A 23,183-nucleotide genomic window follows, 5' to 3' on the forward strand; every position below is an offset into this window, starting at 1 on the left:
TTTTTCCTTTGTGGGTAACTTCTTTGGGGTAGAATGTGTTGTCTATGTGTCTGTGTAGACATGTGGAGAAAGCCGCCATAAGAATTCTGAGTCCTGGTGGACGCTGCTCCAGAAAGCCCAGAGACAATTCTGAGAGATATCCCAAAGAGCCTGGGATGTTTTCTGTTAAATCAGCATCCCTTGGTGAACCAGGCTGCATTGCATAACTGGATTAGTTTTCCTTTTTAATCTCACTTCAGCCGGTCACAGACCTAAAAGCAGTGTAGAAATGAGATTTACAGATGGTGAAGTAAACCTCCAGAGCATGGAGGTGCAGCACAGTCTGAAAACCTCAGACTGGAGAGAGGGGAGAGAGAAAAACTTGCTTTAGATTAATTCCTTATAAATGACATTATGTAAACACCTTCCAAAGCAAACAGAGTAGGCTGGGCACCATAAATTTAAATATGTGTGTGTTGATGTAATTGTCTTTGGAAGCTGTTGACTTGCTTGGTGCACTTAGAGGCAAATAGTATTTCAAGAGGAAACCATGCAGTAAAGTTCAGGAACAACTTTTCCTTCTGGGTGTTTATTTTTTAGTAGAGATTTTGCTGTTTAGAAGTGCTGTGTCAGCTAACACAGTTCACATTTGTCCTAGTTTAGAGCAAATTTGGGAGAGAACCTCCAAATGGGGTTCCCCCAGAAAAGAAAAATTCAGATGGCCCCTGCCCCCCAATTGGTTTGGGGAAAAAAGGTTCCTTGGAGAGAAGTGGAAAAAACTGTTTTTTTAATAGAAATTAAATAATATTAAACAATAAAACCTCTTGCTGTTCGATGAGATGGCAAGTCAAGGAAGAAAAGTCCTTTTCATGTGTTGTAGCTCGGCTCACTCAGTTTCTTATCAGTCCCTCCGGCGCTGGAAAGTGCCGAGGCCCAGGCCCCGGTGGGCCAAAGGCGTGAGCTCCCGGGGTTTGGCTGGGTGTTCAGTCCAGAGCAGGCTTGCACAGATCCAAGGAAAAAAATGAAAAAAAGTCCAGGGAGCTCCTCTGCCTCAGCTAGCTAAAACTAACTAACAGTAAAAGAGAAGCTCTGTCCCGCTGTCTGTCCGTGCTGCAGACACCACAGATCAGGAGCGGGATGTGTGGGAGTGATGTTTTCCTTCAACACACACTGCAGCTTCTTCTTCCCCCCTTCGCTCTCAGAGCCAGTCTTAAAGGTGCAGAACTCAATATGGAATATAAACCAGGCAATTGGGAATACCAGTATCATAAAGTCACGCCAGGACATTCCACCCCTTATCCCCATATCATCAACTTATTACCAAAATTTATATATATTCTAACTCTACAACACATACATTATATACAGACAAGGGCATTAATTCATGGTTCTCACCCAACAATCGGATCTCCCTGAGGTTAAATCGTGGAAGTAACCACAATGAGAATTCGAGATTTGGCTTAATGTTTTATCATCAAAATATCACATATTGGCTCCTGTATGTTTATGGCACCTGAAAATTATGGGGTTTAGGTAATGGATTTATATGGGTGGTTTTCCCAAACAGTTTAACTTCATTATTGTTGTGCCTAAATGATGGGAAAGGGAAACCAAGTGTAGTTTCAGTGTTGATTTAAGTCTGTCTGCAAATGTAACATTGCTCAAAGAGTTAATGCTGAGCTACCAATTCCATGTCCTTGCTCCAGTGACACACTGGTTGGGTAACCACTTGATAAACCAGATTAGTTGACTAATCCAACTGAAAATTAACCCACCAGAAAATAGGTATATTAATTTTGAGCCTCAAGGTCATCAGTCAGTGTAGAGACAGTGTAGCTGGGAGTGGGACAAAAAGCTGCCTTTCTTTTAGTGGTATTCTCTGGTATTCCACATTTTAAGGTAATCATGAATTCACAGCTTTGCTAAAACAGGCTCTTCTCCACTTTGTTTTTTTAAATGCAGTTGAATTTATACATGGTCAGTTGGGAAGCAAAGCATAGCAGCACTTAATACCTGCTGGCTTTTTTTTTTTCCCCCTCCTTTTTTTTCTTTTTGGCTTTTTTTTTTTTTTTTAAAGGTTCTCCCCAAGTATCTTACAAACCAGCACAAAAATACCCATTTTTATAGCAGCTTACAAAGTGCAGTCACTGAATGTGTTGTGTCCCTGCTGTCACTTAGCAGTTTACAACTAGGAGCAGTTTTTACACACGGTCTTCACCTGAGGGTGGGCAGGCCCTGGCACAGGTGCCCAGAGCAGCTGTGGCTGCTCCTGGATCCCTGGCAGTGTTCCAGGCCAGGCTGGACAGGGCTTGGAGCAGCCTGGGACAGTGGGAGGTGTCCCTGCCCCATCAGTGAAGAGGAGATGGCAGGCTTCAGCATAAACTGCACCAGTGAGTTGTCTTTAACCTATAGGAAACGTTGTCTCTGTCAGCTTTGCACAGACATGACTGAGTTTGTGATTGGCAGAATTGAGACCAGGTACAAGAGAGTCCATGTCTTCATTTTCCATATATCTTCTTTTATTTGGGAACACCAACAGGAGACCAGACCAGAGCAAATGCCAGTGAGGCATGAGAAAAAGTCACCAAAACAATGTACTTCTTCCTAGGGGAAATGGTACTTGGTTCGTGTCAGCTCTGTTGTCTCAAGGTACTTACATCTCCATGTATTTTCATTAAAAACTGAAAAATGCAATAACCAGAGCGTGAGATCCAAACGCCAGGTGTGATGTACTTCTTTACTTTCTCATGGCAGCCACCAGCTCAGCCCACCTGGAAGATCTGGCTTACCTGGATGAGCAGAGACACACTCCCCTGCGCACATCACTGCGGATGCCACGGCAGAGCGTGGCCAGCGCCCGGGCACAGCAGGACCTGCGAGGTAGGAGCACAGCGGGGCCCTCGGGCAACAGCCACCGCATCCATGTCCATGTGAAGACCAGAATCCCAGGATGGTTTGGGCTGAAAAGGACCTTAAAGCCAGAGCCACCCCTGTCATGGGCAGGGACACCTCCCACTGTCCCAGGCTGCTCCAAGCCCCAATGTCCAGCCTGGCCTGGGGACACTTGCAGGGATCCAGGGGCAGCCACAGCTTCTGTGGGCACCTGTGCCAGGGCCTGCCCACCCTGCCAGGGAAGAATTCCTTCCCAATATCTCATCCAACCCTGCCCTCTGGCCATTCCCCCTTGTCCTGTCCCTTCAAGCCCTTGTCCAAAGTCCTTTTCCTGCTCTCTTGGAGCCTTTTTAGGCTTCAATAAGGTCATCCCAGAGCCTTCTCTTGTCTCTTCTCCAGGATGAATACCCCTCACCTGGATGAATAGCTCTCACCTGGTCTCCTCAGGATTAATACTTAGATAAGTTATTAAAAATGAGAAATTTTATGGACTACTACTTTTTTTCCTTATTTCCTTATTTTTTTTGATCAAGGCCAGGGACTACAGTTCCCTGTTGCATTCTGCAGTGTGCCAGTGTGGAAGGAGCCTAGTGCAGTGACGGGGCCACCAGCTCAGCCAGCGCTTGTAGGGATGCTCACAATGCCCGTATTCAGGCAGCTCTTTGACTTCTGAAAGGCCTTTTGAGAGGGGAAATTTCTGTGGCTCTTTGTGGCAAATTACACAAACAAGACATTAGCAATGAGAAAAGTAGCCAGGACTGACAATTTTACTGTTTTGCTTATTCCCAGGCAGCTCCTGCTTGACTTGTTCCATGTCCTTGGGATTTTGGCCCACCCTTCAATTTACATCCCACTTTTAATCTGAGCTCAGTCTTCCACCACGTGCTTAAGATGTTACTGTGTCAGTCCTGAGTCTGCAGTAGATCACCAGGCTAATGCTTCAGCCCATCATTTTTTGTTGCACAGATGAATAAATGGCTGAGAAAGCTCATTTGAGATATTTTCAGACTGTTTCTTTGCCCATAAGACTGGTTTATAAGACTCCTCTGTGCATAGAGGAGGGGTTTCTTTTGGCCATACATGAAACTTTCCTGTTCTCTAGGGGTTTTTTTTTTTTGGGCCCACCATCTTAGGGTGAGGAAATGGGGAGCTTGAAGGCACAGGCACAACCTACTCGACCTGGTACTGGGCTATGTACCAAACACATGAGCCCCCAAAGAGTGGGTTTGTGAGCTTTGGATGGCAGTCTGTAATGAAATCCTCCTGGCTGCTGAGGCAGTTCTAGAAGTGCATGAGCAGGCAGTAAGTGAAGAAAACAAAGTTTGACAGACCAAATTTCCATATGTTCGGAGGCAGCAGCTTGCCAAGGCTGTGTAATTTGCAGTGATTGCATCCAAAACATTCAACTTTATTGTAGGAACAGAATCAAATTGTTTTCCAGACACACTTTTAAAACCCTTGTAGCACTACATATTTTCCTCCTGTGCTTTGTTTTGTTTTGGGTTTTTTTTTCCCTTTTTGTGGCAGTTGCATGAGAACAGCAGCAGTGTTTCAACTTCTTAAAATTTGTTTCTGATCCTACCTGAGTTGCTGTGCTGTTTTTAAAAGGAGAGGGAGATGTGAAAAAGTAAACCATCACTACTTGGAAATATTTTCATGCCATTGTATATGCGGGGGGGAGGGGGGTTGTTCTTCTCTGAAATTATGCATTTTGCAGCTATTGCTGTGAAATTGCATCAATCTGGGCTGTTACAAACAGCAGCTCTTTGTTCCAGCTGGAAATCCTAAACTTGTGTTTAAATTTAATATCCCTAGTCTTGGCACTGGGCTGAAATAGTGAAGACATTTCTGGCCCTGTGCTGGGGGACACATTACAGCCCACTGTCTGTTCCCAGTGTTCCAAAATCATAGTGAGAGAGACTAAATGGGAGATTGTCTCTGCTGTTTTTTGTTAAATCAATTATTTTAAGCAGGGAAGCAGTAGAGTAATCCCAACGCTTGAGTGTGACAAGGATTCATCCCAGTAACAAGTTTTTAATAGGATGGGGAAGGCAACTTTTGCTTTCTCTGTTTTCATCCCTGGGGATTTAAGGCTGTTCAGGTTGCTGTAACCCAAGGCATAAACTGATGGCTATGATGTACCATGGGTTTTCTTCTCCAAAAAGCAAATGCCAGCAGTGCTGCAGGATGGGAAGAACCAAGATTTTTGGCTGAGGTTTGGGATGAAGGAGAGGATAGTTCCCACTCCCCCAATATATTGTGGATCTCTATATGTAATAGGCAGTGGTATGCTTTCCCTAAGCTGTTTTTCTAATTTTCAAGGGATTTTCCTCACAGTATGTATTCAATACTGTTGCCTTGCAGGTAAGAGAGTTTCACATGCTTCTTAAAAACACTAAAAAATAGTTTAGCCTTTTCAGGCACAGAGGGGAGAAGAAGGAGCTGGTTTCATCTGAATGGATGTAGATGTTTAAGATGACACTTGAAAGAGTCACAGGATCATTAAGGTTTGAAATGCATCCTGTAAGTTCATCAAATCCAACCATTCCCCCAGCACTGCTTTAGGCTACCACTGACCCACATCCACAAGTGACACATTCTTTTAAATCCCTCCAGGGATGGGGATTCCACCACTGCCCTGGGCAGCCTGTGCCAGGGCTGAACAGCCCTTTAGGTGACGAAATTCTCCCTGCTATCCAAAAGTTGCAGTCTAAAGCAAGTAAAGGAAATAAACTCAGATATTTGCTTAGCTTACCATAATACACCCAGATCTGAGTTGCTTGAATTGAAGTTTTCAGCCACAGGAGAGCGCCTGGCTGCATATGGCGGGCAGTGTTTCAGTTCTGTATTTTAATTTGTTGCTTGGGCTCTACAGAAATTGCACAGTATTTAATCAGCACCAGCACACGTGGTCTATTGGGGAGGTAGTTATTACTCTTCTTGATAACTTTATGGTGCATTAAAACATCATTTTTCATTCTGAAAAGAGGTGTTTTAATTGCTGAACAGGAACATGCTGTCAGCAGTCTGATTTAACTTACTTCAGAAGAATTGAAATAACTTCGTTTAGATGGAATTAACACTTACAGGTGCTGAGATTGTTGTGGGCTCATTGGATTGAACAAGTGAACACACATTGTGTGTCTCTGTGTTGAACCATCAGTCCTGTCTCCCAGGAGCTGCTGTGCAGAGTGCAGCATTTGCCCAGGGCCTTTGACTGTGGTGGATTTAAGAGAAAATTAATTTCTCCAGCCACAATTTTTCCCCAGTTCCAAGCTACTCCCTGTAAATCCTCAATGCCTTTGTTGGAAAGTACTGTGGATGAGACAGATGCTTTCACAACAAACCTGTGGGTGATCCAGAATTGTGGGGTTTTTTTCACCTTTCGTAACGGAAAGATTTTTGTGTGAGATAAATATCCATTTCCGAACTCTGCTTTCCCCTATGGCGTGGATGTTGATGTTCTTCCCACATCTCCCTTTCCAGTGCGCTTCGCGCCCTACAGACCCCCCGACATCTCCCTGAAGCCGCTGCTCTTTGAGGTGCCCAGCATCACCACCGAGTCTGTGTTTGTGGGCCGGGACTGGGTGTTCCACGAGATCGATGCACAGCTGCAGAGCTCGAACGCCAGCGTCAACCGTGGGGTGGTGATCGTCGGGAACATCGGCTTCGGCAAAACCGCCATCATCTCCAGGCTGGTTGCGCTCAGCTGCCATGGCACGAGGATGAGGCAGATTGCTTCAGATAGCCCCCACGCCTCTCCAAAACGTAAGCACAGCAGCACATGGGTCTCCAAAACTCAGAGAGCTTTTACGTCAGCTTTTAGAGTGGTCTGGGGTGAAATAACCCCATTTCTCTTCAGGTCCAAGAAATCAGCTTGGTCTTTGTTGTCAAGCAAAGGAAGGACATTTGAGAAATATGTCATAGAAGCCCTGAATAGTTTGGATTGGAAAGGACTTTAAAGATTATCTTGTTCCAGCTCCCTGCCATAAGGCAGGGACACCTTCCACTATCCCAGGCTGCTCTAAGCCTCACCCAGCCTGACCTTGAACACTTCCAGAGATGGGGCAGCCACAGCTTCCCTGGGCAACCTGTGCCAGGGCCTCCCCACCCTCACAGGGAACAATTCCTTCCTAATATCTAATCTAAATCTACCTTCCTTCAGTTTGAGGCCATTCCCTCTTGTCCTATCACTCCATACCCTTGTGTGAAGTCCCTCTTCAGCTCTCTTTGAGTCCCTCTAGGTACTGCTACAGGCAGCTTTTATACTGTTCCTGTTCCTAAGTTGCTTTTTGAAGAGTCAAAGTAGTCTGTCTCTGACTTGTCTGGCTTAGAAACATCACAGACTTTCTCTGCCTGGGAAGACTCCAATTTTAGAATCATAGAATCACAGAATGGTTTGAGTTTGAAGGGACCTTTAAAGGTCATGTAGTCCAATCCCCCTGCTCATGACATCTCCAGCCAGATCAGGCAACTAGTATTCTGTGATGATGAATCCATGCCCCTGCATTCTTTTTCCCATACGGATTGTTTATCTCATTGAATCATGGTATAAATAGTCCCTGCAGGTCATGAGCCCATGTAGGCTCAAGACCTAAGATTGCTCTACCTCCTCTGTACCTATCCAGTTCCCATCTCTACGCACTGACAGGTTTGCAGGTGGAGATGACAACATTTTAAAGTCACTCAGCTCTCAGTAAGTGAGTAAGACAGGACTAAAAATACTGAGTTAGGTACCTGAAGGTATCTTTAAGGATGTAGGTCACTGTATGTCAGTGAATGTGTAGTTAAATCTGTTTACTGAAATGCTGTGCTCTTGCCTTGTTGGAAGAGCTGAAATGTTGGCATGTTGAACAGTATTACTTGTCAGAGCTAAATGAACAATGTGTGGTGAAAGGCAGGGCTTGTTTCTACATTCTAACTGCAGCTCTGCAGTGCACCAGCTGTGAGTGTGTGTCCCCAGTCTGCTTAGGGTGGTAGTGGACATTTAAGAGATGACTGTGCTTAACTCCTTCTGGGCTAAAAGGTGGATTTCTCATATGAGGTGCCCTGTACCCTTAGTCCATAGATGATGAAGATCCTTGATCCCACCTAATACTTTGTTTAGTTCACTCTGGTGTGTCCATGTAGTTGAAAGCTGAATGATTCCTCAGTGTCAGTTATTAGGATGGAAACTTTCAGAATCAATAATTAAAACTGTGCTAATTAATACGTGCTAATCAGGTGGTCTGACACTGCTACAGCAGTTGTGCATTTAAACTGGCTTCAATAGAGCCTCATAGTTCTAATTCCTTTCTCAGAAAATTAATACAGGTGACAGTGGTGTTATGCTCAGAATCAAGAATGTGCTTCATTCTAACACATTCAGGGTTTAATTCTGGAGGCAGCAGTCATCCTCCTCTGTTGTTTGCCATTAAATGGGTCATTGTTTGCATGATTATTTCCCATCAAGCTCAGGCATGCACTGCAGCAATCCAGTCCAGGAGAATCCTCTGCCAGCACAGACTGCACTTAGGAGTGCTGGTGTTCTCAAAATAATAAATAATTAGACATCGCCAAGTGCTGCATGTTGTGGTGTCATTCAAAAATCCTCCATATGAGTACTTAGGAGGGAAAATAAAAATTCTTTGGGAATGATATCCACAAAGGCCAGGTGGATGAGCTTCTATAGCAATCTGCTGGTAAAGGAAATTTCTGCTTTACCAGGAAAAAGAAGCGGCTAAAATGCACTAGAACACAGTTAAACTTGCCAGAGATGATTCCAGGATAATTTATTATTTGCTTGTGAGCCTTTTCCAGATCCTTGAGCTGCTCCTGCTCTTCTCCTCCTGATCAAATAAATGGGCTTCAGATGGCTGTATTAGCTGGGGCTCTTAATTCATTTATGTTAGAAAATAGGCCTGTAATTCAGAAAAATTGGCTGTCTGTGCTGAAGGAGGACTTGGAACTAAATTTACCAGCGATTGTTCATAACAAGGGAAGGTCTGTGGGCAGAAGTGCAGAGCAGGAGAACTTTGCACTGAAATCCACCAAACCTGAAGGCAGAGCCTGCCAGAGGGCCCAGTTCGCTGCATTATTGTCATAATTTAAAAGTCAATGAAATTATAGCGGAGAAGATGAATATGACAAGATCAAGGCTTTTTCTTTTTTCTTCCTTTCCTGCTTCCAAAAGAAGTTTCTTGAGAAGCCTCTGGCCTGGATATCCCCGAAATCCCAACCACAGTATTTGTGGGAAGTATTTTAACTGCCATACATAGGAAGCAGCAGCTGCCTGGTTTGTAATAATAATGTTAGTGGTTGTCCTAACCTCTTTCCTTGGACAGATGTGGATGCCAACCGAGAGCTGCCCTTGGCCCAGCCGCCTTCTGCCCACCCGTCCATCACGAGCGGGAGCTGCCCTGGGACCCCCGAGATGCGCCGGCGCCAGGAGGAGGCCATGCGGAGATTGGCCTCACAGGTACATGAACACCCAGCTCAGGGCTTTTCCTTGGGAAAATGGCAGTTTTAATGGGGGTCCTTGGAAGTTCTCCTGCTTGATGTCCCTTGGAAAATCCATGTGTTCAAATGCTCACTTTGGGATCTGAGAGAGACAGACTTCTGGAAGGAGTTTTATTACCCAGGAAAGTTCTTTCTCTAAAATGAAACTCCCAGTGCATCAAATACACTCCCCTGTTACTCTTGAGGGTTTGTCTTTCACAGCCACCATACTTTCTCATTAGAAATGTTAGGATATGACACAATTACTGAAATAATTGTGTTTTTTCTTCAGCACTGAGAACAAAATTGCCCAGTGTTTGAGAAGTGTTTTGTTTGAAAAGGGCAGGTACTGTACCTGGGGAAAGCACAAGCTGAGTGTAAGTGCTGTGTGTGCACTTGGGAATTTTTCAGAAAATTCTCCAAAGTAGACCATAGCCTTTGGAACAATACAGAAATTACTTGCTGTTATGGCAGGAGTGGTTTATATGGAACACTGTCAATTACGTACATGAGATTTACACCTTAAATTTTATTGTATTACTGAGATTTAACCCTAACTCTGTGGTAATGGGAAGGTGCCATTCTATTGCTTTGAAATCCAAGGAGTTTGGTCTTGCTCTTCTTCCACCTTTCGGGAAGATGCGAGCAGTTAATTCTTTCCTGTCACCTGCTCCCACTTCGGAGAGGAAAATAGCAAGAAAAGTCTCTGTTCTAAGTCATTACCAGGATGTGTTTTGCTTAGCTTTTTGTGCCAGATACTGTCTTGTCCTGACTGCTTTCCTGCTGCACCCAGATGGCCAAGCAGGGAGCATGTGCTGCATAAATAAATACTAAGATTTGATACTCTCCCCTTCCACATGGAGTTCTTGAAAGGAATGCAATGCCCAGGTCTGGTTTTGTTCAAAATGCATTAGTCATTGTATTCTTTGCAAATCTGAAGCTCTGCAGACTACCAGAAAGGGCAGTAAAATGTGCTATCTCTGCTTAAAATACCTCATATATCGCTTCCCCTGAGTGCTTAAGTCATCCTGCTGGGTATGTAATTGATAAATGGATGCCGTTTTAGCTTTAGTTTCCTCCTGGAAAAGGTAAAAAATATGGATCTTTCAAACATTGTGTCACATCCACAACATAGATCACTCTCTGAAGTGTTTTTTGACATCTCCGATCACTGGAGAAAGAGCTAAAAACAACCCTTACAGCCAAAATTAAAGTAAAAATAGGTTGTTGTACCTTGGCTGCAGACGCTTTAGGAAGGATTTTAAGGTCCTGCTCATTCTTTAGCCACTTTTTTTTTTTGTAGAATAAATCCAGTGTGTTGCTGCCAGAACACAACAGCTGAGGTTGGGAGATGTGCTGCCCATAGTGCCTGCAGCAGGATTACCCACTGGGAGCAAGGCCGTTAATCTCCCAGTAAATCTCCACTACTGTAAATGAAGGCAGATTCTAGAAATAACAGTCCCCAGCTTCCAGACATCAGGCCTTGATGAACGGATCAATGCCAAGGCTGATGAGTTGACCTTACAGCGCTTGGAATCGCTTCTTATGCCCGAATTGCTGACACAGCACATGGAATTTGCAAAAAGCTCCATGGTGTTCAGCAAACAGTTCCTGGGATGACTCAGAGCAGTAGCACGGCTTGATTCAGCACTGGGAGGCCTTGGGTCTCTTCCCAGCGTTACTGTTACCCTTTCTGGGATCCTTGGAGACCAGCATCTCATCTGCCTCACTCCCATTCCCTGGCTCATAAAAGAAAAGTGATCCCTGCAGGTAATAGTCCTTGGATAACTGATGCTGGAAGGGACATGTAACCAGGTGTTAGTGGTTTATTATTTAGGAAGAGTGGGTGACTTCCAGGTGTGTTGGATGAAGACATGCATTGAAATAAAGCACATGCTTAAATCGTCACTCAAGGCTTTATTTCCTGCCCTGAATGCAAGTTGTTCTGAAAAAATAGGAGATTTTTTTGTTTTGTTCAATTTTGTAATCAATTTTTTTGAGCTCCATGTTCTTATTTATTCTTTGTCATAAACAGCAGTTTCGTTTATTGCATGAAAACCTTTTCCAGAAGGGCTGTGCTGCACACGACAGACAGAGAGTTTGATGGATTATCAAGCCTCAGGAAGAAAAATAAAGACAAATAAAATGGTTAAGGATGTTTGTCAAACTGATGGCTGGGAGTCATGTGCATAGTGCACTTGTAGTGGCCTCCTGGGTAGCACAACTCAGCATCGCACATCGACATCCTTGCTGTCAACCCCAGATGAATTGATTGGCGTGGAAGAGCTGTGCCATGTGATGTCCTCCTCGATAAAACGAACACTCCCTGTCCTACCACAGCTGTGGGGTTCGATGTCTCTGAGTGACACTGGGGGAAAAAGCATTACTGACCTGGCAACAGAATCGGAAATCCCTTAAAATAACAGCATGGAGCTCTTTGTTGTGCATGCAGTCGCCTCCCTCAGAAACTTGATCACACATGTCTGTCTTGCCTTTTGAGGCATCATGAAAATTTTGAGGCATTGAAAATGCTGAACTCTTAGCTGAGGAAAACCACCAAATGGCTAGTAGACAATAGTAAAAATAGTTGGTTAAAATAATTCCGCTTCTGAATATGAATGTCTGATGCCACATTCTCCAACAGGCGTTCATGGGTTTAGTTTAGGAAAAACCTTCATATAGATAAGCTTAAGGCTTTCCAAAGTCTAACACAAAAAAGAAAAGAAGGAGAAAAAAGACTGGAATGCCCTTTAGTGCTGGAGGAGGGGGAGAGGAACAGCATTTTCCTGTGTCAGTAGCTATGGAATAAAAAAAGAGTTGCTGATGCCCTCCTTAAATAGGTTTTGTCCAACTGGCTGAAGGAAAAAGAGCCAAAGGAAGGGAAAAACCCTTCGGTCAATCTGGATGGAAAAGTATTTCTTGGATGTGTGTGTTTTATAGTCACGTTTACACTGAAGTCAGAATTGAAGTAGAGAAGAAAGTGTTGACAGTGATGGACAACCACAATTTTCAGGGTTATTTTAGGAGCTAGATGAACCATATGTGAGGAGCTGGATAAAGCTGTGTGCAGATGTTCCACCTCTGCCTGCACTGAGCAGAGCAGGATGTTCTCAGATTGGGCAGAGGTCACTGTGCTAGAGAAATGCAGATCGTTACAAAAGCAGATTAATAATATACAAACAGTCTTAGGTAATGGTTGGCACAAGCTCTAGAATGCTGGTGGGAAGCTCGTTGTCCTCTCACCCACTCCCTTCCCTCTGCAAATGTCACTTATCCCAGTATTCAGAAGTTATGTATCTATGATGACAGAAATGAAAGGTGAACAAACAGTTGCTTTTCCTCCTCTGGATTACTCAGGGCTGCACTTTTCTGCCTGGTTTTTGTACAGTAAATTCTTGGGGGCAAAGTTTGCATTTAGCCCTTAATGTCAGAGATGAGCAAATCATCAATTTTAGAACTAAGGAACTGCTGACTGGCAAGCAGGAGCTCAACACGGTCCTGCCATGCTGACCTTCCCTTTTCCCTGAAGGTTTATCCTTTACTCACAGAGGATTTTTAATGGATTGGCTACCCAATTTTAACTAATACGTTGAACAGCTTTATTCTTTTGGTTTCTGGATGCTGTGTGGTGGCTTGTGGTAGCAGCACTTAAACAAATGGACCTGAAACCCAGCTCAGCTGCACTAATGGGTCATACCCCGTGCAGAGCAGCTGGTGGAGGAGCTGCACATCCATTGCATTAGTGCATTTTGCTGATGCTGAACACAGCTGGTGGCTCCAGAGGCTCTTCTCCCCATCCTCCAAGCCATATTCAAAGCATCACTAGCATTGCTGCAGGCATATAAAAAGAGAGTGCTCCTACCTTACACAGAGGTGGAGGCATTCATTGCTGCTGAGCCTTGATGCCCTGGGCCACTAATGAGTTTCAGAGGGCTTTTTCCAGCATACTCAGCTATGTAAAAGTAATGCACATTCCCAATAAACTGGGTCACCATGTGCCACATACTGGGTCACAGTCATGTGCAGTGCTGACGGCCATTTCCATTAGCACAGCCAGCATTGTGCCTGGCATGTGGCATAGTGGCAGGTCAAAGTGTTACACTGCATTTATTTGAAGCTATTTTGTATGGGTTAAAAAAAATAAATCTTGTTAAAGGTTAAAATACAATGCTGAAGCCCTTTAAGAGCACTGGAGGAAGTGGGGTGTTGCTGTGGGCTCAGGGGTCTGGGAGAGGTTGGTCCAAGGGGGGTTAGCTGTCTTTGCATGACATGCTTCCAGAAGGAAGCCAAGAGAAACCACAAGGGAGGTGTGATGGCAAAAGAATACTCCCTAAATGGAGTAGATTCTGTTTCAGAAGTAGTGCTGGAGAACTGCTTGAAATTGGCCTATGCTAATAATTAAAAATAACTTCTTTCTCTTGAGCCATCTCCATACCCTCCCACTCCTTTGATATTCATGCTGTCCTTCCAGCCTTTCCTGTTACTGTCATCTTCTCCCTCTGCTGTCATGCCACTTGTTCCCCATCCTTTTCTTTTCTTTTCCCACCTCACAGATCAGTCCCTTCTCACTCTCTTTACCTGATGACTGACACACAAACCCTTTTGTGTCTCATTTTTTCCCTCTCCTTTGCCCTCTCACCCTCTTCCTCTTGCTCCATTCATGTGGCTCTTGCCCACTCATCCACCAGCATTTTCCATTTTCCTTGGAATATCTGTTTTGCTTTTAACATCCTTCATCCAGCAACTCTCTCCTTTGCACAGCAGGAAGGTGAAGATTACATGAGGCTGGATGAAGGCAGACTTGGGATGTGATTGTGGCAAAAAAGAGAGAGTAACAATGACTGGTGTTGGAAGGACTGGGAGAAGAGACTCCTGAAGACCTACTGGGTTAAACGTCTAGAGAGAATATAAATAATGTCTTCATCATTCGGCTTTGGCAGTTACAAAGATGAAGTTTATGTTCTTTCAGAGTAAATGAGTGTTTTGGGGCTCCCTGATCCCACTTTAGGAGGAAATGGGGTCATGTTGGCTGTGGTCCGTTCACTGTGCTCTCTGTCTCCACATCTGGTGTTCCTCAAGTCTTGTAACACATAATTAATTTTTAGAAAAATGAGCTACCAAGAAATTCATGATAAATGTGCTATTTTAGTGTATCCAGCTGGACTCTACGTATCATTTTAGGAGAGGGGGGTGGTCCTTGGAAGTAAAATACTCATCATACAAGTGTGAACTATTTTGCAGCTCCTTTTCAAGCAAGAAAGGAAACTACTTTTCCAGACATTTGATATTCAATACAAAAACCATAACACCTTGATTTCTCAGTATGGAGTCACTCAACTCCATTTTCAGCCCTTAGGAAAATTACATGAGCAGGTACTTTGAGCACTTGACTGGATGTAGGTATTACTTTTCCCATCCTTTGTTGTAATCCACTTCTTGCTTTAGGGTTGCTGACAGGCCTTTTGTACTTTGCAATCCAGTGATTTGAATTTAGTCAAACTTCAAAACGAGGAAATCATTTAACAAGCCTGATAGCTGAAATAAAGGTTTAAAAGTTTTGGAAGTCTAATTTAATGTTTATAGAATTTAGTGCACTGGGATGACAAAGATCAAATTGAAACTATGGTCAGAAAAATTATGTCTTAAATTGTATCAGACACAAATAACAATTTGCTGAACACAACATCCAGGCATGCCCATATTTTGAAACCACATGATGTTCCCTGGTGGTTTCACTTACTTTATTATTATTATTTTATTTAGATAAATGTTTAACTCAAGGCTTTGTTTATAATAAGGCATGGTTGGAACTTTTTCAAATATTATTTTAAGGCAAAATAGTTAGATCTGTGGAAAATTAAGCTTTTATTGAGAGAGAGAGCACACCTTTTCCTGTGAAAAGTTAATTTCCAGGGTATACAATGGTTTTTTTTGTTTGTTTGTTTTTTGGCTTATCCAGTCAAGAAAAAGGAGGAGAGATCAAAATCACCTCCGAATCATGATTAGAGCAGAGAGCGGTCATTTCAGATGCTGAGCAAAGTCTAGATGTGGTCTCATATATCTTAGAAGAGCATCCTTAGCAGTGAAGCTGGTAATCCATCCCTCTTCCCAGAGAAATTAACCTTGAACAATTAATGAAGTATTTAAAGTGAAATAATTGGAAAGGGACCTTTCCCAGAGCATTACTGGCATTCAGTAAATACAGGATAGAAAGAACAGTTTGAACCTGTTTGGAGTCCCATCCACACCAGCCGCTGGCCATCCTGGAGCTCTTGCACTCACTTCTCACATTAAGCTGGTCTCATTCCCAAGGCTGGAACAGGCTTGGAAACCTTGAAAAGTTTTACAGCGTGAGAAACCTGTTTCCCACTCAGCTCCACGTATGTGAGTGTGGTGGTTTTAAGCACTAGCTAAAAATCACCAGAGTACTTACTCATCTTTTGCTGTGAGATATGGATTAGGAGAAGGGCAAAGCAGGCTCAAAACTTAAAAGGAATAAAAAAAGTTTATTAACAGAACTACAAGAATAAGAAACCAGAATAAAACCTCCAGAAACCTTTTCTCCTCCCACCCAACCTTTTTTCCTTTCCCAACCGACACCGTAGAGATAAAACTTGAGATATTAAAGCAGTACCAACTATACAGAAGTCTTTTTATCAGTCTCTGTAGAGAGAGGAGTTTTCTCTTGTCATTCCGTGGAGAGTTCTCCACAAGACAAGTGGTTTTCTCGGGGCTTTTCATTTCCATGCCTGGCAGACACCTGGGAAAAAACCTCTGCCATCATGTTTTCCTCACATTTGCACACCACTCAGAGGTGTGTTCATGGGCCATGAACTCAAGAGGTATTATTTTAAGGATGAGTTATTCATTAAAAGAGACTTTATTTTTGAGTCTACACACCAATTGCATAGGAAATCAGAGTAACGTCTTTTAGTGGAACCTGATACCAAGGAATGGCAACTTCCCAACTTCATTGAAATGAACACGTTATAATCCCCAAATAAATAGAATTGATGAAAAGAAATCATTACCTTTTTAATAATTGCTTTACATAGTGCTGTTCTCTAAGGGAATTCATTATATTTTAACTGGCTGGTAGGAAGAATTCTTTAAGGAATTTAGAGGTATCCATTAAAGCTTAAATACATGTATTAGGGCTTGATGCTTGAAATAACAGCTCAGCTTTCTCATCACTGCATGTGTCACACCTCATTTTGACTGGGAAAGGAAATTATTGCATTATACCCCATTGGTAATTACATATTGAAAATTAAAAGCCAGTGCTGAACCAGCAATGGGCGAGGACCTCACAGCCTGATGTGTTCATTCCTTGGTACTGTCCTTCACCGCCCTGGCCACCCTGCAGTCCAAGGGTTAGGTATTGCAGGTGGAAAGACAGAAAGCCTTCATTGTGTCCAAAGCCATGGGCACGTTTCATCCCAGCTGCCCCGAGGAGCTTTTCTTTTGCACAGTGTTCTCAGCTATATTGTCCTTCTCAAGTTCAGAAATGCTGTTTTGCAACATTCTGTGCTACAGTGCTCCAGGGCAGTGGTGGTTTTGGTACAGAACTGCTCCCACCTGCCTTGCTCTGGGATATTTTTGGATACTCTGTGATATTTGAAAAGAAAACCCAGTCCAGAATGGGAGCTGGAGAAAAGCTTTGTGCCCTGGCAGAGGCTCATTCCAAATGAGCAGGCAGTGCAGGAGGCTGAAGGTATCAAGGGAGCAGGAGAAGGTGGGCTGGAGTGGTGCCAGAGCAGCTTCCCAAGAGAATCTCAAGCAGAGACAGATTTTTGAGGGCCTTTTTTATATTGCACAAGAAAATATGAAAGTTGGCAGCATGGCCTGAGATGGTATCACTGGTTTTCTGCTTATTTTAATAAGTGGGCAGAATGTAGCAGGGCTCTAGCAGAGTTTGCTGAGCTGGAAAAATCAGGGGAAAGCTGAGAAAAAGGGAATTTTACTTTTTTTTATTATTTTTTTTTTATTGAATTGGTTTTTGAATGAAGCATGGGATCACAGTGTATGAGTAAAGTACAGTGAGCCTGACATCGCCCCCCAGTTCAGGGGAATCTGTACTTCCAAGGTGCTGCCTCACTGTGATGGACACAGGGAGCACTGTCTGTCCACTTCCACATGAAGCTTGATATGAGAAAACAAAGCAAATAAAGAATAAGTTCAAGAAAACAATCACAAGTTATTATCACCAAGTCCTTAACTACTGTCACTGGCCATCTCTGCAAACAGCTACAGCTTAATTCCCTTTATTCCTCAAGCGGGAGGTCCAGTCATTTTTCAGGATCAGTGCCTGTTTTTACCAACTGATTTGTCTGGATTCTTGTCATGGGTAGTTAACACTCACTGCTCTTAAAGATTTCACCTGCCAGAACAGATCAAACTCGCCAAAGGGAAAACCCATCTGTCCTGACGTGGCTCTGATGAAGACATGGAGTTTTTCATTCTTTTCTCTTTGCTAGGTTGTAGCTTATCACTACTGCCAGGCTGACAACGCGTACACCTGCCTGGTGCCCGAGTTTGTGCACAACGTGGCCGCCCTGCTCTGCCGCTCGCCGCAGTTCGTGGCGTACCGGGAGCAGCTGCTGCGTGAGCCCCACCTGCAGAGCCTGCTCAGCCTCCGCTCCTGTGTGCAGGACCCCATGGCCTCCTTCCGCAGGGGGGTCCTGGAGCCCCTGGAGAACCTGCACAAAGGTACTGATGTTCCCTGTGCTTGCCCCAACCTCCCATGCACCTCTTTTTATTATGATTCTAAAAATGACATTGGATCTGGGTGTTTAAACAAAGCGATGGGTTAATCTGTCTGAATCACTTCTCGAGCTGAAGAGAAGAGGTAGGAGAAGCTAGGAAGACTGAGAATCATGGAATGGTTTGTGTTGGAAGGGACCTTAAAGCCCACCACTGCCAGGGATCCAGGGGCAGCCCCAGCTGCTCTGGGCACCCTCATACAGAAGAATTTGTTCCCAGTATGCCACTTGGCTTCTTTCATATCCCAAACATGTCCTTGTAGTTCTCAAGGTAAAAACAAGCAACCAGTTCCATTCACAGTACTCCTTACAGCAACATGTTCTGATTTATTTGTGTAGGGGTGACTTTTTTTCCCTTTCCCTGCCACTGTTTAGCTTTGGAAGCTTTCATCAAATGACTGCTATCATAAAAGTCCATAGACACCCTATGTAAAGCTTCTGGGGGAGCTGGTTACAAGCCTTATAGTGATACCAGGTGTAGAGCTTTTTTTAATACAGCATTGATTTTGTCTTCTTTTCTTTCTCCCCTCTTCAAGTTATAACTAATTCATTGTGACAGTCACTAAATTTAAGATCTTTCTCGTTGCCATGAAAACTGTCAGAGCATTGCAGAGTTCAAGACTGTTGTCCTTCAGAATCATGTTTATTACTGTGCCTTTGCTGCATCTTGGCTACAAAAATAGTTCAGATAATTTTGTTACCACCCTACACACTACAGTGTAAAATCCAACATGAAATTGATGCAGCTTCTGCCAGATTCAAAGCCCTGATGTTCAAATCAGCTCTTCAAAAATGTGTCCAAGCTCTGAGCAGCAGCATCTGGATCCAACCTGCCCAGTTCCACCAGGCACAAAGCATATGTAAAGCCAGCACAGCATGACAGCAGTGGGTTTTCCTGGCATGGAGAAATGTCATTGTGGAAAGAGTGTGGTTGCTCTTTACTATCATCACTCTTGGCAAAAAGAAAAAGGATAAATTTAGGAACTACTGCTCTAAAGGAAAATAATTCCTGGTTATTACAGTAGCTCCTTGGGAAATGTTTCAGCTCTTGAATTCAGAGTGCTTCAGAGAATTCATATAGTTCTTCTCAAGGAGGTTGACCCCTATCTGGCCCTAAGTTCTGAGAGGTGGAAAAATTTTATATTAAGCCTTTTTTTTTTCCTTTCCTCTTGGGTTCTGCACTCAGCACAGCTCCAACAGAGCCACTGACCAGGACTCACACATTTCAAACCTCCTGGTTGAAGTGCTGGCAAGCTAATTTGCACCAAGTGTTTTCTAACAAGATGAACAGTATCTGGAAATTGGTTCTAAAATATGTAATATTTAAGACTCTCTAAATATATCAGCAGGTCTTTTACAAGGTGCTGTTGAAGCTTTCGTGCTACACTGTTGCACAGGTGTTAACGGTGAACATCGCTGAGAAAGTTAGATTCATGCTTCTCAAATACATATTTAATGTCAAAGAATCTAAATAACATATAGGAGAACACAGTTCTAATTCTTCCCCTACTCCCTGCTTTCTCCTCTCTCCCTTAGGCTTTATGAGGAACATGAGATATGGGTATAAAATTCAGGCATTACATTCACTCCAAGATTTCAGAGAGGAATAAAGTATATTTTCTAGTGTACCCAAAAATCTTACTGAGAAGTTAACTGAAAAAGCAGCTAGGGTAATTTTAGTGCAAAATATATTTTTGTCATGTGTATGTTTACAGTGCAGTAGGAAATAAATGCAACAATGTTGACGTAAGGCAAGGACAAGATGCTCAGCAGTCCCAAATACACAGTGTTTGCTCTCCCTGGAATACCATAGGGACCACTGGCTCTCATCCTCAATGAATATTCTATGCTGGGGTTTTACTGAAAAGTTTCTGGTGCAGTTTAAAGTCAAGGAGAAAAACTCACCTGCTGCTGGGAATATTGAGCTTTTTGAAAGCAGGAGTTTATCTGTAGTACTTTACAGATTATGAGTCTGTCGTGTGACTGTTGTATGTGAATAGCATATGCCATGAACAGACTCAAATTTCACATTTTGCACCTGGTTTTGGGTCTTTTTAGGCAAAATTACCTTTGAGAAGAAAACCCCTTGCGCTTAAGAAACAAGTCCAAAAGTATCTCTACCATTAGTTTTAACACCATACTCAGCTCTCAGTGTCTGACATAGAAAAAATGACTGCACTGTCAGCATCACCTGGGTTACTATATTCTCCAGCAGCAAAAAAATCCTGTTTAAACAGTCCACAATTTACTTCTTGTAGGATTTTCAAGGCCAGGTTAGAACAACCTGGTCTAGTGGAAGATGTCCCTTTCCCCAGCTGGAGGGTGGAACAAGATGACCTGTAAAGGTCAATATGCAATTAATGGATCATTTAAAAAGTGCTGCTTTTTGTGGGTGTTTTCTTCTTTGGCGATACCTGGTCACGATTTAAAACTCTATAGTGATGTTGCAGTACATTATGGTTGAGTGTCTTTAGCCTTTCCAATGAATACTTTTTCTCTTTCCCTCAGAGAGGAAGATCCCTGATGAAGATTTCATTATATTAATTGATGGTTTAAATGAGGCTGAGTTTCACAAGCCAGATTATGGAGATACCATAGTATCGTTCCTGAGCAAAATGATTGGAAAATTCCCTTCCTGGCTGAAGCTGGTAGTGACAGTCAGGACAAGTCTACAGGTATGTTGAGACCCAAAACAGGGATAAATCGTGTCATTGTCATGATGGACTTTAGTAAACAAGATTTTACTGGATATTCTGGATTTGCTCAAGATCCTTTATTTCCAGGTTTCCTTTTGGCTTTTTTATTCTTGGATTTACATCCATGTCCCCAGGCTCACCCTACAGCTTTGGAAGGGTCTAATCCGTCAGCACTTACTCATGTCAGTAAATGTTCATCAGCAAACAGTTGAGATCATTTCATGGGACAGCTGACATGCCAATAAGCCCCAACTCATGGAGCCATTAGGAAGGCAGCACCTGGTGTCTGTCACCCTGTGCAGCCAAAGAAGATCCTCAGCTCCACGTGGAAGGGCAAAGGAATTGGGATCTTCATTCCTTTCAGTGTGACCCAGAGCATGATGATTTCAGTCTGATTAGGCCAAGACGTTATTCAGCTCAAGACTGTGGTGGTGAGCAGGTGTGGAAGCTCAGCAGGCAGCTGAGTCTGGTTCCAGCCCCATCAGGGCAGCCAGCCCCCACATAGTCCTTGTCAGTGGGAATGGCAGCTACTTCCCAAGATCCAGGAGAGCACAGTCTATTTGCTGTTCAGTGCTGGGGTCCATTTTTTGCTCATGGAGTAAATTAAAAATCATTTGGAGGAAATACTTTTGTAATTTTAAGTAAATTGCATCCCGATGGCTCGAATTCCTCATTTAATTAGGGCTTTTGTATCCCCGAAGTCTTCACTGCAGCTTAAGTTTGCATTGTGCTCTCCCTCTATTTTGCTGGAGAGTTTATGGCTTTTCTGGAGTCAACCTTGTACAGATGTGTTGCATCACTTCTCCTCTCCTCACAGCAGCTGAGAGCACATGAGGCAAGAGTTTCTTTGGAGAGGCCTTTGATGATCTTTGGTTTATGCTGAATCTGGGAGTTCAGTAGATGAGCGTTCCCTGAGCGCAGCATCCTGCAGCAGACAGACATAGTTGCTTTGCACTGGAAAATACTCACTATTATCTGTCCTGATGTTTCTGTGCATCTGTGGATGTGGAATGCAGAAGGATGCTCCCAGGGAGGTTCTTGGTCTCAGCTTCAGCAAGTTTCTTGTGGCCTCAGATCTGTCATCTGAATGTCCATTCCCTCTGAAAGGACAGCAGAAAAGGATGGGAGGTGAATCTGTGGTTGGGAGGGATAGGAATAACAAGGACACTGCTCTGTCTGAATTTACCAGCCCTTTGCATGGATGGACTGTTAAAAACTTATTTCAGCCATGTTTCACACACAGCCTGCCTGATTATAGATGAGAGTGTGAGGCCCTGAGGGCACAAACTACTGTTTGTGTTCTTGCCCTGATGGAAGGTCTTAAAGGAGTCTCAAAGGTGCTATTGTAATAGAAATTTAATTTACTTAATGAATAGTAAAACACTGTCAGCATGAGTATCTTTTTTGTCTTTCTTTCTTTGTAGGAAATAATTAAGCTGTTGCCCTTCCACAGAATATTTTTGGATAGACTGGAAGAGAATGAAGCCATTGACCAGGATCTGCAGTCATACATCCTTCATCGGATACACAGCAGCTCGGAGATCCAGAACAACATCTCGCTCAACGGCAAAATGGACAACACTACATTTGGCAAACTCAGTTCTCACCTCAAGACCTTGAGCCAAGGGTCCTACCTATACCTGAAACTTACTTTTGATCTCATAGAGAAAGGATACCTAGTTCTAAAAAGCTCCAGCTACAAAGTGGTCCCGGTGTCCCTGTCCGAAGTGTACCTGTTGCAGTGCAATATGAAGTTCCCAACACAGTCTTCCTTTGATCGGGTCATGCCTCTCTTGAACGTAGCAGTGGCTTCTCTGCACCCATTAACAGATGAACATATTTTTCAGGCCATTAATGCAGGTAACATTGAGGGCACTTTGGAGTGGGAGGACTTTCAGCAGAGGATGGAGAACCTTTCTATGTTTCTTATCAAACGTAGAGACATGACGCGAATGTTTGTTCATCCCTCTTTCCGAGAGTGGCTTATTTGGAGAGAAGAAGGTGAAAAAACAAAGTTTCTTTGTGATCCAAGGTAAGCAAATGCTCTGAGAAATCGGTGCTTACCAATGTGTTACTCTGCACTGTAACGTGAATCATATTATTTTACAAGGTTGCACATGGCTGCAGTTAGCTAGCTAGCTCGCTAGCTTTGTGTTCTTGCCCTGAAGGGCAAAGCTAGCTTTGCTCTGTGTTCACTACAGGTCTCTACATTCTGTCCTGATCACCTGAGCTCTTTATGCTGTTTATGGAAAGAAACAAGCATCTCTGGGCACACACCTGAGTTGGCAAACCTAACAGTCATCTTTAGGATGAGATGAGCTGTTCCTCAGAAGGCCCCAGGCTGTCTAGCTCAGTTATCACCAGGGGCAGGTTACTC

General features: G+C 43.4%; 1 protein-coding gene across 1 annotated transcript in view; it reads left to right on the plus strand.

The window, feature by feature from the left end:
* The window catches only part of TANC2 (tetratricopeptide repeat, ankyrin repeat and coiled-coil containing 2), a 161,556-nt gene that overhangs the window by 97,133 nt on the left and 41,240 nt on the right, over positions 1 to 23,183 (plus strand). Inside the window, exons 12-17 of the mRNA XM_058857940.1 lie at positions 2,734 to 2,859; positions 6,358 to 6,639; positions 9,195 to 9,328; positions 17,826 to 18,057; positions 20,619 to 20,785; positions 22,231 to 22,838. Of these exons, the coding sequence (XP_058713923.1) occupies positions 2,734 to 2,859; positions 6,358 to 6,639; positions 9,195 to 9,328; positions 17,826 to 18,057; positions 20,619 to 20,785; positions 22,231 to 22,838 (1,549 nt within the window). The remainder of the gene's footprint in view (positions 1 to 2,733; positions 2,860 to 6,357; positions 6,640 to 9,194; positions 9,329 to 17,825; positions 18,058 to 20,618; positions 20,786 to 22,230; positions 22,839 to 23,183) is intronic.

Source organism: Poecile atricapillus, chromosome 27 (assembly GCF_030490865.1).
Source record: "Poecile atricapillus isolate bPoeAtr1 chromosome 27, bPoeAtr1.hap1, whole genome shotgun sequence".
NCBI lineage: Eukaryota > Metazoa > Chordata > Aves > Passeriformes > Paridae > Poecile > Poecile atricapillus.